This window comes from Telopea speciosissima, chromosome 5 (assembly GCF_018873765.1).
Source record: "Telopea speciosissima isolate NSW1024214 ecotype Mountain lineage chromosome 5, Tspe_v1, whole genome shotgun sequence".
NCBI classification, from domain to species: Eukaryota; Viridiplantae; Streptophyta; class Magnoliopsida; order Proteales; family Proteaceae; genus Telopea; species Telopea speciosissima.
Genome location: NC_057920.1, coordinates 46,104,767 through 46,121,403, shown reverse-complemented (window position 1 = coordinate 46,121,403; position 16,637 = coordinate 46,104,767). Strand labels below are relative to the sequence as shown.

The following is a 16,637-nucleotide window of genomic DNA, read 5'->3' as shown; positions in this document are numbered from 1 at the left end:
CGTGTTTCAGAAGAGAACCATCAGAATCAAGTTGCAAACTTCATCAGTTAGTGGCTGACAGAGTTGTGAAGCTTTATCAAATTCGTTTTTGTGAGATTATGCGATTTGGTCATAGAGTAGTTGTAGTGTAAATACCAAGTTGTAAACCTCAGCAATGTTAGATTTCGCAAGTTGTAATGACTCCAACGGATACAGACTGCAAGTAAGCAATTTGATTTTCAATCTTCTTCCTTTGTCTCTTCCATTGCGATTTGCTTTACCCAAAAGTCCTTTGAGTTACTCAGGCATTGGAAAGATCTCGCATTCGTCCTGGCTGGAAGTTAGAATAGGCCGTTTTGTCCTAGCAGGAAGTTAGAATAGGTTGTTTCATCCTGGCTAGAATTTGGAATATGCCGTTTCGTTAGTTAGAACAGGTCGTTTCGTCCTGGTCAGAAGTTGGAACAGGTCGGTTCGTCAATTGGAACAGGCCGTTTCGTCTTGGTTGAAAGCTAGGATGGGCCATTTTCAGCCCCGTTTGAGCCTACATCAAAGGCTCTGGCACGCCCGCGCTACCTCCACCACGTGCAATGTGCCATCGTGTGTAGGTGTTGGATTTTTTCACCAACACATTTTGGCACGTCCGGTGGGACATCAGAAAGTGAAATCGTGATGGTTCGAGGAAGAAGAAATGCCAATGAAGGAAATCCATTTCCAAATCAGACAGTGAGAATGTGCTCAACCAGGGGCAATTCTCGCTATCAATGAACACCGAGAGGCTGTAGCCCATCGATGAGGGGCACGGTTTATGTCCAGCAAAATTTCGATGGTTCGAGGAAGAAGGTACGCCACCAAGCAAGGGACAAGTCTTTCTATTGATGCTGTGATAATCCATCGTGCCTGCGATTGAGGCCGAGATAACCCAATGGCATCAGGTGACCTGTCGTGCTTCATCTACCTTCCTAGACCGAAGTTGATTCTCACATTCCTGATGTAAGCAGCATCAGTTTCTTTTATTAAAACTTTGTTTCGCCAATGATGCCATCAGAGAATCAAAATAAAGCCGGACCGAAGTTTCCATTGAGTGTGAAATCAAGACCCGGAGGACTTTCACCTTTTCATGGCACCAAGCCAAGGAGTCATGGTCCTTCATTTCCATTTCTATCTTGGTTATACCCACCTCCATCTTGTTGCGGTCAAGATTGCGACAACTTTCCATGGTCAGAAAGGTCTCCCTGTGGTGATGCGCTTGAACCTCCTTGACACCAGGTTCCGCAACTTCCCTCATGCCATAATCACCGACGTCCAGACCACACTGAACGACGACACAGTCTTCTATACTGTTTATCCGAACTATAATATTTCCCTCTAGGATCCCAACCTTCTGGACGCCTGGCAATTTCTTGTCCAGCTCACTGGTGCACCACAGAAGGAATCGGCGATTGCAGCAACTCTTCACTATCAGATCTGTTACAGACTCCAGAACCATGCCATGAATCTCAATACTGGTTTCTCCAGCAACGATGCAGCTGTCTTTGTCCAGATCGGCGAAGATCGGATCCCTACAATTACTCATGTTCAAATCAGCCGTGCAGAGCTCATCAAACTGATTCCTGAGTCTTGGATCACTGCCTATGAATCTACGCATAATCTTCCTGCTGCTACTCCGCCTTTGACGGCCACAAATCCCGTCTACAAGTCTCTTGAGGATGGCCGCACTCTTGTCACCTATCCAAGACCGACAGACATGTGTACTGCTATTCCGGTCTCTTTCACAGATGATTGGTTTGAGCAGGTGGATGACCTTGATGCCCCTGCACCCTCTCCAATTCCTAAGAAGAAGAAGAAAGGACCAGATCCTTTATGGCTCCGTTATCAGGCTGGTTTCCCTAACGTCGGACCACTTGGCGAAGATAGAGGCCGCTATCAGTTCATCGTTGAGTACGGCTCTGGCAAACCCTACTTGTTAGGCTGTTGCTCACCCCCACAGCCGCCTCCCGATTCTCCACCGACTCCACAGTGCAAACCAGGTCCTCCACCGGCGCCGCCTTCTCCTCCTGCTTCTCCTCCTGCTTCTCCTCCCATGATGCTCTGGCAGTCACAGATTCAAGCCATCCCCTGTTTTATGGCTTCTGGTTCCGATAGTATCAGTAAGAACTTCCCTCCTACCGCTGACTATGAGGATTCGGATCGCTGCCGCCATAAGTGGAAAGTGACTCCTCCTAGCATCCTTGATAATTTGGGACAGATGGCTACCAACTCCTCTGTTGAGGCCTAGCTCAATTGGCAAGCAGAAAATGCTCTGGTACAAAATTAGTATCTGCACAAACTGATCTCCTACCAGGAGCACCATACTCTTGCTCTCCAACAGAACGAGGTTGATATCCGTTATCTCAAGACTCGGATCGAGACCCTCCATCAGGAAGTCATGACAATTGCTATGACTGTGAAGGACTCCTCTTATGCCTTCGTCCTTATCTCTGTACGGGAAAAAGAAAAGAAACACCTTGAGGACCAACTCAGACAGGTTCAGGCTCCTATACCATCAAGTCCCCCTTCCTATAACTACCCGTTGTTCTCTGATTCCTTCACCACTCCCACTCATCATACCCACACAACTCCTCACAGTTTTCCCACAGCTATGTTTAAGGAGTTGCAGGAACAACAAAGAAACTTAGCAGCCCTCAAGACTAAATCTTCCAAACCAAAAAGATTCCATCCGTCGCCCCCTCTTGTAAGCCCTCAACCTGTATTTCCTTCCTACCTTACCCCGACACCTACCCCCACAGTCCAGCCCACTTTTCAGCCACTCTCAAGACAACCACAAGGATCCCCCGGTTTTGTTCCTTGGGTTCCCCCCATGACCAAACCATCCACTTCCGACTCAGCATATACCGTCGTCCCTACAGCTCAAAATCCTAATACCTTAAGTACCTATCTCACCCAGTTAACCTTGTCCAACCCTAGTCCTGTTCCAGTTCTATCCCTCTCCAAGGTCCCTTCATCCTCATCTTCCTTTGACAGTGACTCTTCTGATACACCTCTCCCAGTCTTCCAGACTAATCCACCACCCACCTCACATCCTACTGAAGGTGTTACTGAACCTGTTGTTCACAGTGACAGTGACCATGGTTCTACTGGACCACAACAGCAACCACAGCAACCGCAATTCCCACCAAGGGTTGTTCCACATCCTTTTGCAAACCAAGATCCCAAGCAGTTGTTCACTTTTGACAGACTTCCGTTCCATAAGTGGCCTGAAAGGATCTCTGAATTCCATGCTTGGTTCACTGCTGAGTTGTTACAAGAAGGTTCGACAGACAACACTGTTCTCACCAAATTCCTTGCCCGTACCCATGGTACTTTGCGGGAATGGTTCATGGCCCTTGGCGGATATCGTCAGCTTCAGTGGACTCAGGTCCCTATGGATGTTTTTATTGCCCAACTCTACAATGAGATGATTGGCCCCATTGAAAACAATTGCATCAAGGCCAGAGAAGAATACTTCCAGATGAAGTGTTGCTCTTTTCAGAAAGCCGATCTTGCAAAGCATTATACTCGAATGGTTGACCGTTTTTACATCCTTGGCGGATTAGATGACCCCAACATGAAACAAGTCTTTCTCAATTCCTTCCCGGGGCCATTGGGAAAGGATGCTTTAAAATCTTTGCAGCATCTCGGTCTCCGCATAGATCAAGCACTTGTTGGTCGCCTTTACCAAGAGATTCTTAGCGCTCTGCAAAAGCTTTGTGACCAACAACTGTTCTTTAAACAATGGGAAACGACTATTCACAAAATCACTGATGCTTGTGACACCTCTTACCTCAAGATCAAATGCAAAGAGTCCAATTGCTCTTGCCCCTCCAAGAAGAAATCTCACTTCTCCAAGGTCAACCCGCATCCGACAAAATCTCCCTTCAAGACTCATAAGTATAACCGCTTCAAAAGGCGGTTCAAGTCCAAGCATCCTCAGCAACACAAGTACTTCAAAAGGAAGAAGTTCCGTAACAAGACTTCTACCAAATGTTATGCTTGTGGCAAACCTGGCCATTTTGCTAAGGATTGCCCTGACAAGACGAAGAAGGCTAAGCTCATGCATATGCTCGCCCAGTTCTCTGTAGTAGATGACCCAGACGCTGATGTTGAATCTCTCTACTCGGTAGATGATGATTTCTCCCCTGATCTGCTCTTTGCTTTGGAAAATTGGGATAATCTCTCTGGCAGCTCTTCAGATGAGTTCGATGGATTTGACCCCATCTACCCGGCTATTTTCCAAGAGCCGCCTGCCCGTCCTCTATCACAACCACAACCCCTCTTGGCAATTACCAAAACACCCCTTCCCCAAGCTCCCCTGTACGTCTCCCCCACTACTTGGGATCGTCCTGTTAAAGTAATTGGGTACTTTGACACAGGCTGTTCAATGACCATTTTAGCCCCCCATGTTTACCCTCTCAGTACTGGAAACCTCACAAACAGTACTTCACTGCTGCTGACGGACAAACTTTCTCAGTGGACCTTATTTCCAAAGGCCCTGTCCGTTTCAAGATTTTCCCTTCTCTCACCCTTAGTCATACGGTTTTAGGTTCCTCTCTCCCTGGTCGTGATGCCCTCATAGGTTTTGACCTTGTTTGCCAGCTACCCCATCTCCGATGGAGTATCCATGGTCTCAGCCACAAGAAGAGTTTTCTTCCCTGGACCACTGTTTCCAATTTATTACTAACATCTCCCATTGTAGATATCAAGCAGCAACTTCTCTCCCAATGCAGTGCTGACTCTCATACTGAGTTCCTCACCAAGTGTGATCATCCTCTCTGGCAAAATCCTAAGTTCTTCATCAGGCTTCCCTTCAAGAAAAATGAAGATGCAAATCCAACCAAGGCCAGCCACCCTGGCATAAAGCCCGAACATCTCACTAGTGCTCGTCAAGAAGTTACTCTCCTACAAGCCCAGCACCTCATAGAGAAGACATCTTCCCCTTGGGCTTGCGAAGCTTTCTATGTCAACAAGCGAGCCGAACAGAAAAGAGGAAAACTCAGATTGGTTATCAATTATCAGCCCTTCAATGCTTTCTTGGCTGATGACAAGTTCCCCCTACTGACGCGCCCTGCACTCCTCCTTCAGCTCTCCAGAGCCACTATTTTCAGCAAGTTCGACTTGAAGGCCGATTTTTGGCAGCTTGGCATTCATCCTGATGATCGTGCCAAAACAAGTTTTTGTATCCCTGGTGGCCATTTTCAGTGGACTATTCTCCCTTTTGGACTCAAGGTTGCCCCTTCATTATTCCAGTAGGCTATGCTCCAAGTATACGCGACTATTCAGGATCAAGCACTCATTTACATTGATGATATCCTCCTCTTCTCTGAAACTGAAGAGGCCCATGCTATCCTCCTCCAGAAGTTCCTCTCCGTCACTTTGGAACACGGAGTCATGCTCTCTCCCTCAAAGATGGAAGTTGCAGTCCAGACTGTTGATTTCCTTGGTGTTACTATCACCAATGGCAGTTTTCAGCTCCAGCCTCACATTGGACGCTCTCTTCTTGCCTTCTCTGATGGCCTGCTCACTTGACAGCAATTACAGCAATTTCTCGGGATTGTTAATTATATGACAGAATTCCTGCCCCATCAGATTCAGTTTACTAGTCCTCTTCATCGACTCCTCAGAAAGGATCCTCCTCCTTGGTCTCTGGATCACACCAAAGCAATCCAAGCCCTCAAGCAGCTTGCACAACATCTTCCCACTTTGCAGATTCCCTCCACAGGTTTACGCATCCTGCAATCAGATGCCAGCGACACCCAGTGGGGTGCTGTCCTTCTTGAAGAAACCCCGAATAAGAAGCGCAGAGTGTGTGGTTATCGCAGTGGTGCATTCAAACCTTCTGAACAACATTACCATTCTACCTTCAAGGAAATCCTTGCAGTCCATCGCGGAATAGAAAAGTTTTAGTTCTTTCTGGTGGGCCACACATTCCATGTCGAAATGGACATAACCTCCTTCCCTCGAATGCTTTAATTCAAGCAGAAGCACCTTCCAGAGTCTCAACTGTTACGATGGGCACAATGGTTCTCTCAGTGGTCGTTCAAGGTCAAACATATCAAGGGTAAAGACAACGTCTTGGCTGATTTCCTTTCCAGAACAAAGCCTCATGTTTCCTCTTCTATCCCTATTCTCTGCATGCCCCTAACCCCCGGAGCATCTTCCTCCTCTACTCCACCACCAGCTGACCCGTTAATCACTCTTCTCCCAGCTCTCCCCATTCCAATATACAGTGAAATCTCCCTTAGAACCTTACAGTCCAATAGCATCTCCACATACCAATCTGTCCTACTTTCCATCGTCCACAAGAATGGTCTCCAGTATGATTGGGTGGTCTGCCATCCAGACTATCCTTTCCTCATCCCATTCACTATTAACCCAGCTCTTTTTGACAAAGAATGTGTCGTATTCTTCTGGCATCTCCTAGCAGTCCATCGAATTGTGATGACCTTTAATCGTCACACCCTTCATCATTATCTTAGTACTGTCTCCACCATATTTTCAACCCTGCAGACAATTACTATTTTTGTCTCCAAAGACCCCAATGTTTAGCCCATTTTCTCCGTCTCTTCGCCCCAATTCCTCAATGGCTAGCTATGCTTTCCGATCTTGATGACCTCCCCTTCGTCACCTACATCTTTCACCGCCCCCCCGACTTCATCCACCATGACCTTGTCTCGCCTCCTGTTCTAGAACACCATTTAGTGGCATATGACCCTAGCTTCTTCCTCGATGGCACCAGCCAAGAAGATCTCTTCACCCACCGAGATGACTCCGAAGCCACCAAGGAACAGTGGTTTGCTTTCATGACTACCATGTGCGCCCACAATCATGTCGACCCGACCACTCTGCCAGCCTGTCTCCTCCAAAGCACTAATACTGCCTGGGAAGTCAACATCGAACTACAGCATCCAGTCATCCACCGTATCATGCACGAACACCTGGAATTTGAAGTTGATCATGCTCTCGACTTTTTCATCCCATACTCTAGTGATAGTGGGCCCGAGACAGATTAGTCGTAAAGTAACTATAGTTTGGTTTGTATTTACTATGGTTTGGTTTGTAAAGTCGTAAAGTAACTCTGGTTTGGGTAAAGTAATCATGGTTTGGTTTGTATTAAAGTAACTGTAGTTTGTCTACCATAGTTTATTTCGTACTGTGGTTTGTTTACGACGAGTTTGTATTGCCTATTTATATGGCTTTCCCTTCTCTGTACTAAGCACTTGAAAAACAAAATAGAATACTCTGAACTTGGTATCAGAGCCATGGTTGGCTAAGCTTTTCTTTTGTGTCTTTTGTTCTTCGGGGCTCTGCTCCTTGACTCTTATCTTTGATATGGTGTTACGGTTTCCTTTCCCTTGCCTAAGTATGCTCTACAGTTGCCGTCCCAGACGGATCTTCTGCATCAGAAACATGGCGTGATAGTTTCAGCCTCCATTATTGTTCCGCCCGGTAAAAGTTCCTTGAGCACGGTATGGGTTGTAGGCCTTGACCACTGTAAATCCCGGCACGCTTGGATTACCTCCGGCCAGAATAGTTTTGGGGATACTGTTTCTTATCTTCCCTATAATTTCATCAAACACCCATAAAACCCATACCAAGATATTTGCCCTGGTGCATCTCTTCCGAACAGAAGACACTCCCTCTACAATCAATGAGTTTACCTCCACCTTCTACCTCCGGTGTTACGCTTAAGACCTCTCATGCCTCCAAGGTTGACTATCTGTATGAACTCAGCTATACCCTGGCTGAACAACGGATCCACCCTACCAACTTTCCCATTATCAATCCTTATGATGTCTTTCCTCAGACATCCACCTCCATGACAAGGAAGATCCGGACGATCATCTCTCCCAAGAAGACCTAGGGTCTCAAAGAGTACGTCCAAGCACCTCCTTTCTCTCAAAATCAGGTCACCGCCAGTGGCAAAGAACACTATTTTTCGGTTGACATCAGTCCCGATCTAGAACACCATTTAGTGGCATATGACCCCAGCTTCTTCCTCCATGGCACCAGCCAAGAAGATCTCTTCACCCACCGAGATGACTCCGAAGCCACCAAGGAACAGTGGTTTGCTTTCATGACTACCATGTGCGCCCACAATCATGTCGACCCGACCACTCTGCCAGCCTGTCTCCTCCAAAGCACTAGTACTGCCTGGGAAGTCAACATCGAACTACAGCATCCAGTCATCCACCGTATCATGCACGAACACCTGGAATTTGAAGTTGTTCATGCTCTCAACTTTTTCATCCCGTACTCCAGTGATAGTGGGCCCGAGACAGATTAGTCGTAAAGTAACTATAGTTTGGTTTGTATTTACTATGGTTTGGTTTGTAAAGTCGTAAAGTAACTCTGGTTTGGGTAAAGTAATCATGGTTGGTTTGGATTAAAGTAACTGTAGTTTGTCTACCATAGTTTATTTTGTATTGTGGTTTGTTTACCACCAGTTTGTATTGCCTATTTATATGGCTTTCCCTTCTCTGTACTAAGCACTTGAAAAACTAAATAGAATACTCTGAACTTGGTATCAGAGCCAGCGCTTGACGGGGGGTGTGATTGCAGTGGCTACGTAAGTTTAGTCCCACATCGCTCGTCGAGGATAGCACTCTGTGCTAATAAGTGAACCGCGCCCTCGACCCGTAAAACCGGTTACACAAGTGAGGGTATAGGATCACTTATTAGCACAAAGTGCTATCCTCGACGAGCGATGTGGGACTAAACTTACGTAGCCACTGCAATCACACCCCCCGTCAAGTGCTAGCTCTGATACCAAGTAAGGACCGCGCCCTCGACCCGTAAAACCGGTTACACAAGTGAGGGTATAGGATCACTTATTAGCACAGAGTGCTATCCTCGACGAGCGATGTGGGACTAAACTTACGTAGCCAGTGCAATCACCTAGCCACTGCAATCCATTGTCTGATCAGATTGGGACTGATGTCAACCGGAAAATACTGTTCTTTGCCACTGGCGGTGACCTGATTTTGAGAGAAAGGAGGTGCCTGGACGTACTCTTTGAGACCCTGGGTCTTCTTGGGAGAGATGATCGTCCGGATCTTCCTTGTCATGGAGGTGGATGTCTGAGGAAAGACATCATAAGGATTGATAATGGGAAAGTTGGTAGGGTGGATCCGTTGTTCAACCGGGGTAAAAGTTCCTTGAGCACAGTGTGGGTTGTAGGCCTTGACCACTGTAAATCCCGGCACGCTCGGATTACCTCCGGCCAGAATAGTTTTGGGGATACTGTTTCTTATCTTCCCTATAATTTCATCAAACACCCATAAAACCCATATCAAGATATTTGCCCTGGTGCATCTCTTCCGAACAGAAGACACTCCCTCTACAATCAATGAGTTTACCTCCACCTTCTACCTCCAGTGTTACGCTTAAGAACTCTCATGCCTCCAAGGTTGACAGATGTCCTATATCCTCACTTGTGTAATCGGTTTTACGGGTCGAGGGCGCGGTCCTTACTTGGTATCAGAGCCAGCGCTTGACGGGGGGTGTGATTGCAGTGGCTACGTAAGTTTAGTCCCACATCGCTCGTCGAGGATAGCACTCTGTGCTAATAAGTGATCCTATACCCTCACTTATGTAACCGGTTTTACGGGTCGAGGGCGCGGTCCTTACTACCAACTTTCCTAGAATTCAATCTTTATTTGAAGGCTGTTCAAAAAAGAAAAAAAAACTTTATGACATCATCATGACATCATGTCCCTAAACATGTGCTGGCACGTTTCATACCACTCTCCTATCTATCCCCTCCCCCTTCATTTCACTCATATTGCCACATGTCTCTTTATACTCCATCCACTCCTACATACTAGGTAATGGAAACTACCCATGATTCTCAATACAACCCACTAGAAGTCGTTTCTTCAACGTCTCCTACTTACTTCTCATAACTATATACAACTCACTGATGTGTCACTCTCCTACAATGACACAAGTCATAACATACTCTCCTATCCACTTACTCCTCAATCCTCACCATCATCTCCATTTTTTCCCTTCATATCATTCATACCAAAAGAGACGAGGAAAATGGAAACGATCGCCATTGGTTCTTCTTCACTTCATCCATGGCGACAAAGCAGCATTGGTAATTACCTTGCGAGGAAATGATACTTGCATATGGGAAGGCCTGCGAACGACGACAGTTCGTCTCCAATGATCGATTGAAGGAACTAGAGATTTCTCTATTCCAAACTTCCGGTCCTTTATTTGTTAGATCACAGGCCAAAATTTTCACTTTCTTCCCAACCTACACATTTTTGCCACACATTTATGCCGATAATATGAGGGTATTCCATTCATACCGAACAACGCTTGAGGGGCAGAAACCGATTCCGAAGATGATTCAAAGGAGGCTGACGACTCTTACCGAGTTTCAATTTTCAAGTTCCTTCCCTCTTCTGCCATGGAAGCCACTTGGGGTTCTTTTGCTTTACAAGCTTTGGAGTCTAACGACGCTGCAGCTATCAAAAGGTGACACGAAGGGTGAAATCCTTGCGGCCCAATTGATTCTTAACCACTCGAATTGGAATCTGCTGGTTAAGTCGTTTTCCTGAAGTTGAGAATACAGAGCTTCATTCTTGGCAGGCTTCAACAACCATGGCTGATGGCAAAAAAAAAAAAAAAAAAAAGTGTTATGAGAAGTGTAATACCAAAAATATAACCTCCCAATGGGATCGTGCCACGTCACCAAGAAGCGAGGACCCTGGATCCAGTGGGTCACACTCGAGATCCAGATCTATGAAGAAAATGCCAGGGTCGGCCTCTAACGCCACGTAACCCTCCATTCATGTATGGAAACTACTAAAGAGGAAGTCGAGACAAAGGAAAGAGAGGATCTTGCTCTTAAAATGATCTCACTCAGATATATTCTTAGAGAATAGAAACCACCATATTGGGACTCTCTCTCTAGAGCTACTAGGCTCATCACCAATTCAATATATACTCAGGTATAACCCCTAGCAAACCATCTTCACTATTCTCAATTGTTGCTAAGAGAGATTTGACTTAGGCATCCGAGAGTCCCTCGGTAGTGAAAATCGGCTCTTTGGTATCCATCTTGTTCTCTTGTGTAGGTCCGAGCCCAGAAGGACCCTTGGTGGAGATTTCTTGACGCAACAGTTTGGCGCCGTTTGTGGGAAATCGATCATCAGACATCTGACCCACTCAAAAACTTTGCCGAAACGATGGCGAGATCAACCTGTGCAACTCACAACACAAGGAGGAATTCACCACCATCGGAAACCTCCCGCAGAGTAAAAAGAAGGGGTCGGGGAGGAAAATCTCAACCTCCCCAGGAGAAAACGCCTGACGCACATTCCCATCGTCATCGGGAGAGCGCTCCATTGCCAGCAGCACTGCCGGAAACGATGCCTCAAGACCCAACTGGCAAAGATAGGCCACTTGAGGAACAACTACCACCCCCACCGTCGACACCCCAGTTCCAGGACCCCAATGCACGGTCACGAACGCCCAATTCAAAGACCTACAACTCCAGATGTTAAAAACCAACGAGCTAGTCAAGGGACTCGCCCGGCAGCAGGTAGCAATGACATTGCCTCCACCGCCGAACTGCGTATCACCACCTAGAGCTCAAGCCCAGCCGAAAAAGACAAACCAGGACCGGTCACGACGGTCGTCCATGCTCAAAAGGGCGAAAAGTCATACAGGATCGTCCCACCCTCGCCAACATGAATCAATTGGTGTTACCAGAGCAGAGACTAGACGCTCTCCAGGAAAGACCCGAGGAAGGCCGCACGATCGCGGCAAACCTATTTGGATCTCCTCCGGAAGGACCAAAACTTACCATAGTGAAAGGAGCACCAACCGGTCCAGGATTCACACCCGTCAGTCAGTACGAAGCGAGATGTAGACAACCGAAAGGCATCCGCGGACGATCGAAAGGAGGGACGAAACGAACTGAACCCGTCGGACCGTCAGAGGATTCCCTCCTAGGCCAGATAGAGTTCAGAGGCGAGACTCGAGCAAGTCTCCAAACACACAAAACAGAGGCAAGGGACACGCCTAGCCTGTACTTACCCAACAGCCCACAGAGAAACAGGGGATGAAACACGAACTCACTAACGACTTCGAAAAGAAACTCAAGGAGATCGACGAAAAGCTCAAAAGCCTAGACCGTGGGTCTGTTGCAAAGGCAACATTCATTTCGAGAGGCCACCCCTACTCCGCGACAATCATGAACGCAGAACTTCCTCCAGGCTTCAAACCTCCAAGCTTCGACAGGTAAGATGGCAAGTCGAATCCACACGATCACATTAGAGGCGATAATTTGCCGAGCGTTTCCTAGCTCTCTAAAAGGGGCAGCAACGGCTTGGTTCTCTAGACTTAAACCATCGGTTAATACTCTTACAGAATTATACACCGCCTTCATCGCCCGGTTTCAGAGTAGCATCAAGCAGAGGAAGACAATAGCCAACTTGCTCGCGGTAAAACAACAAAGTGATGAATCCATCCGAGAATACCTCACAAGATTCGTTCAAGAATCGCTCGATATCAAGGATCTGGACGAAGCCATGGCTTACACCACCTTGTACGAAGGGGTCTTTGACCATGACGTGGTCGTGTCTATGGACCTAGATCCCCCAACCAACATGGGAGAATTAATGGAGTGATGCAACTAGTTCGCCAACATGAAGGATGTGCTAAAGGCCCGGAAGGCAGCCGAGCAAAAGGCCCCAGAGCAGAAGAAAAGATCCTCCCACGACCGAGATGAGTGAAGGGAAAAAGACATAAAGCCTAGAGCAGATCGCCATACGAACCGAGATCCCAGCCCAGAATATACTCCCCTGAACACCACAAAGACCAATATTCTCATGTAGATACATGACCAGGGACTCCTTCGGCCCCCTAGGCCAATGATCTCACAACCTAAAGATCGGAACTAAAAGAAGTACTGCCGATATCATAGGGATACTGGGCACGACACTGAGAACTGCCACCAACTGAAGAGAGAAATCGAGGACCTGATAAAGATAGGGGGGCTATGTCGTTACATAAAGGGCGAAGGAGACAGGAGGAACAACAGAGGAGAAGGCCCAAGGGGAGACTATGCCGATCGACTAAGGGGAAGACGAAGGAGCGAGGGACCATGCCAAGAAGAACGGCCTCCAAACCCCCAAGGAACGAGCGGCAAGAACAGGTAGCAGAAGGCGTTCAAGCTGCTGGCCCAGCTATTCTCACCATCTTTGGGGGGCCAAACCGTGAATCAGGAAGAAAAGCAAAGGCCCACGCCAGGTCTGTAGGAATAGCGGAAGCTGGAAGAAAGAAAACTAAGACCGCCCCCACAATCTCCTTCGACGACAGCAACATGGAGGGAATTAGTTGGCCACACGACGATGCGGTCGTAATTAAAGTCATCATAGGAAACAGAGAGATGCATCGAATCCTCGTCGACACGGGAGCATTGGTGGACATGTTGTCATACGACGCCTATAAGCAATTGGGACTCCCAGACGACAAGCTACAATACGAAGGGACCTCGCTCGATGGTTTCTTCGGAGCATCGGCACCTATAAAAGTGTTGGTCAGACTAACTGTCACGATTGGAAAGAGACCGTACACCACCACGGTACTGGTTGACTTTATGGTGGTAAAGGTGGCATCAGCTTTCAACGCCATCCTAGGTTGTAAGAGTCTCAACGAAATGGGAGCTATAGTGTCGACGAAGCATCTCAAAATGAAGTTCCCCACATAAAAAGGAATTGGAGAATGCCGCAAGGAACTAAAAAGGTCTCGAGAATGCCATGTTACCTTTGTTAAGCAGGCAAAGGGCAATTGTCGAGGGCTAGCACTACTGGTAGAAATACATGACCATTGGAACGAAACGAAGGATCACAAGGGAGAGCCCGTAGAAGATCTCACAGAAATATGCCTGGATGACACAAAACCCTCCTGCACGGTCAAGATAGGCACCCTACTAGAAAGAGGAACAACAAGAGAAGTTGATCACCTTGCTAAGAAAGAATATGAACGTATTCGCCTAGTCGGCAGATGACATGCCAGGTATCCCTAGGCACATCGCAGAACACGTGCTACACATTGATCCCACTCGCCAGCCCGTACAGCAGAAGAGAAGAAACATCGCAACCGACCGGCAAGCAGCCATAGGAGAAGAAGTAGACAAGCTTAAGCGATCAAGCTTCATCAGAGAGGAATGATTCCCCACTTGGCTAGCGAACATTATAATGGTCCCCAAGTTGAACGACAAATGGAGGATGTGCGTCGACTACACAAGCCTCAACAAAACCTATCCAAAAGATGAGTACCCTTTCCCTCGCATTGATCTTTTGATAGACACAACTGTAGGACATGAAATGCTAAGCTTTATGGATGCCTATTCAGGTTATAATGCAATCTTCATGGAAAAGGGAGACGAGTCTTACACGACATTTAGAACTGATAAGGAAAACTACTGCTACTTGATGATGCCATTCGGTTTGAAGAACGTTGGAGTAACCTACCAGAGAATGGTAAACAAGATGTCCAAACATTAAATCAAAAAAAATATGGAGGTCTACGTAGATGACATGCTGGTCAAAAGTATCAAGGCCGAACATCACATCACGGACCTTGGAGAGGTCTTCCAAGTTCTCTGAACAAACCAGATGAAGCTTAATCCAGCCAAGTGTGCCTTTGGAGTCACCTTGGGGAAGTTCTTAGGATACATAGTCTCGAAAAGAGAGATTGAAGCTAACCCAGCAAAAGTACAAGCCTTAAGAAATATGGAAGCTCCCTGCACGGTCAGGGAAGTGTAGAAGCTGAACAGACGGATAGCGGCCCTGACAACATGTTTCGTGTAGGAGACAAGTGTTTGCCATTCTTCAAAACTCTCAAAAATCTGAGAAACCCTAAGGACTTCACCTGGACCGAAGAGTGCCGACAAGCTTTCGAAGAATTAAAGATATACCTGGAAAAGCCCCTTGCTGGTAAGATCAAAACCGAACGATATACTACTATTATATCTAGCAACATCGGCAGTAGCAGTAAGCGCAGTACTATTGAAAGAATACGAGAAGCAAAAATAGCTCATTACTACGTCAGTCACGTACTGCTGGAAGCAGAAACGAGGTACCGAGAGGTCGAAAAACTTGCCTTAGCCTTGGTCATAGCCACAAGAAAATTCAGACCCTACCTCTAGGCGCATAGTATCACGGTAGTAACGGACTAACCCCTAAAGAAGATTTTGCACAAGCCGGATATGTCCGGGCGACTTGTAACCTGGGCAGTCGAACTTAGTGAATACAACATCGAGTTCAAACCCTGTGCGGCAATCGGGACAAGCACTTGCTGACTTCGTTGTAGAATGCACCAGTGCAAAAGGTGAACCAGAGGAGGGAGCAAACTTGGGGAAGCGTAACTAAACGTCGTGGACTTTGTTTGTGGATGGGTCAAGCAGGTCAACAGGAGGAGGAGCAGGGGTCATCCTGACAAGCCCCGAAGGATTCAAGATACAATATGCTCTAAGATTCAACTTCCCAGTATCGAACAATGAAGCAGAATACGAGGCGTTATTAGCTGGGATACAAGTGGCCCGTTCTGTGCAGGTAAAAAAAGGTCACGGTTCGAGGAGACTCGCAGTTGGAAGTCAATCAGCTGAATGGAGAATACGAAGCTAAAGACGAGTGAATTGTAGCCTACCTGATGAAAGCAAAAGAGGTAATTAAGGGGTTTAGTAGCTTCGAAATACAAAGAGTACCCCGTACGGAGAACACAACTGCAAACGCACTATCTAGACTATCTATAGCAGAACTCTCATAACTAGACCAAGCTATTTACGTGGAGACATTGAACACGCCCATTTATAAGGAAGCAGTGATAACCCAAGTAAAGGAAGAAGAGCCATGCTGGATAGATCCGATCAAGAAATACCTAGAGAACGGAGAAGTCCCAGAAGACCGTACGGAGGCTCAAAAACTGAAGGCACGAGCAGCAAAGTACACAATGGTCGACGGGGTACTATACAAGTGATCAGTCTCCGCCCCACTCCTTAGATGCCTAGGGCCTAAAAAAGCACAGTACGCTCTAGCAGAGGTGCACGAAGGAATCTGCGGTAGCCACATGGGCGGTAGGGCTCTCGCTTACAAAGTGCTCAGGCAAGGATTCTACTAGCCCTGGATGCAAGAAGAAGCAATCCAATATGTAAAAAAATGCGAGCAATGCCAACTATTTGCTCCACTTCACCACCATCTGGCAACATCCCTCACATCCATACTCAGCCCCATACCCTTCGCGATGTGGGGAATGGATATTTTGGGAGACTTCATACCAGCATCGAGGAACAGAAAATACGTGGTAGTTGCGATCGACTATTTCATCAAATGGGTAGAAGCAAAACCCTTAGCCACCATAATCGAAAAACAGATGGAAAAATTCTTTAGGGACAAGATAATATACCGGTTCAGACTACCGTGCATCTTGGTCACAGAAAACGGCAAGCAGTTCGACAACCCGGCCTTCAAAGAATTCTGCAATAAATACCACAAAAACTACCATTCAGCAGCAGTGGTATACCCTCAGACGAATGGACAAGTAGAAATCACCAATAAAACCCTCCTCAGCGGAATAAAGAAGAGGTTAGAAGAAGCAAAGGG

General features: G+C 46.9%; 2 protein-coding genes across 2 annotated transcripts; both read left to right on the top strand.

Moving 5' to 3' along the window:
* Positions 1 to 5,577: 5,577 nt before the first annotated feature.
* LOC122663007 lies at positions 5,578 to 5,919 on the top strand. Its single transcript, XM_043858714.1, has one exon. It carries the CDS (start codon positions 5,578 to 5,580, stop codon positions 5,917 to 5,919), a length of 342 nt encoding a protein of 113 aa, XP_043714649.1.
* A 7,111-nt stretch (positions 5,920 to 13,030) lies between these two features.
* On the top strand, positions 13,031 to 13,741 carry LOC122663006. The gene has a single exon (XM_043858713.1). The coding sequence runs from the start codon at positions 13,031 to 13,033 to the stop codon at positions 13,739 to 13,741; it is 711 nt and encodes a 236-aa protein (XP_043714648.1).
* The last annotated feature ends 2,896 nt before the right edge of the window (positions 13,742 to 16,637 follow it).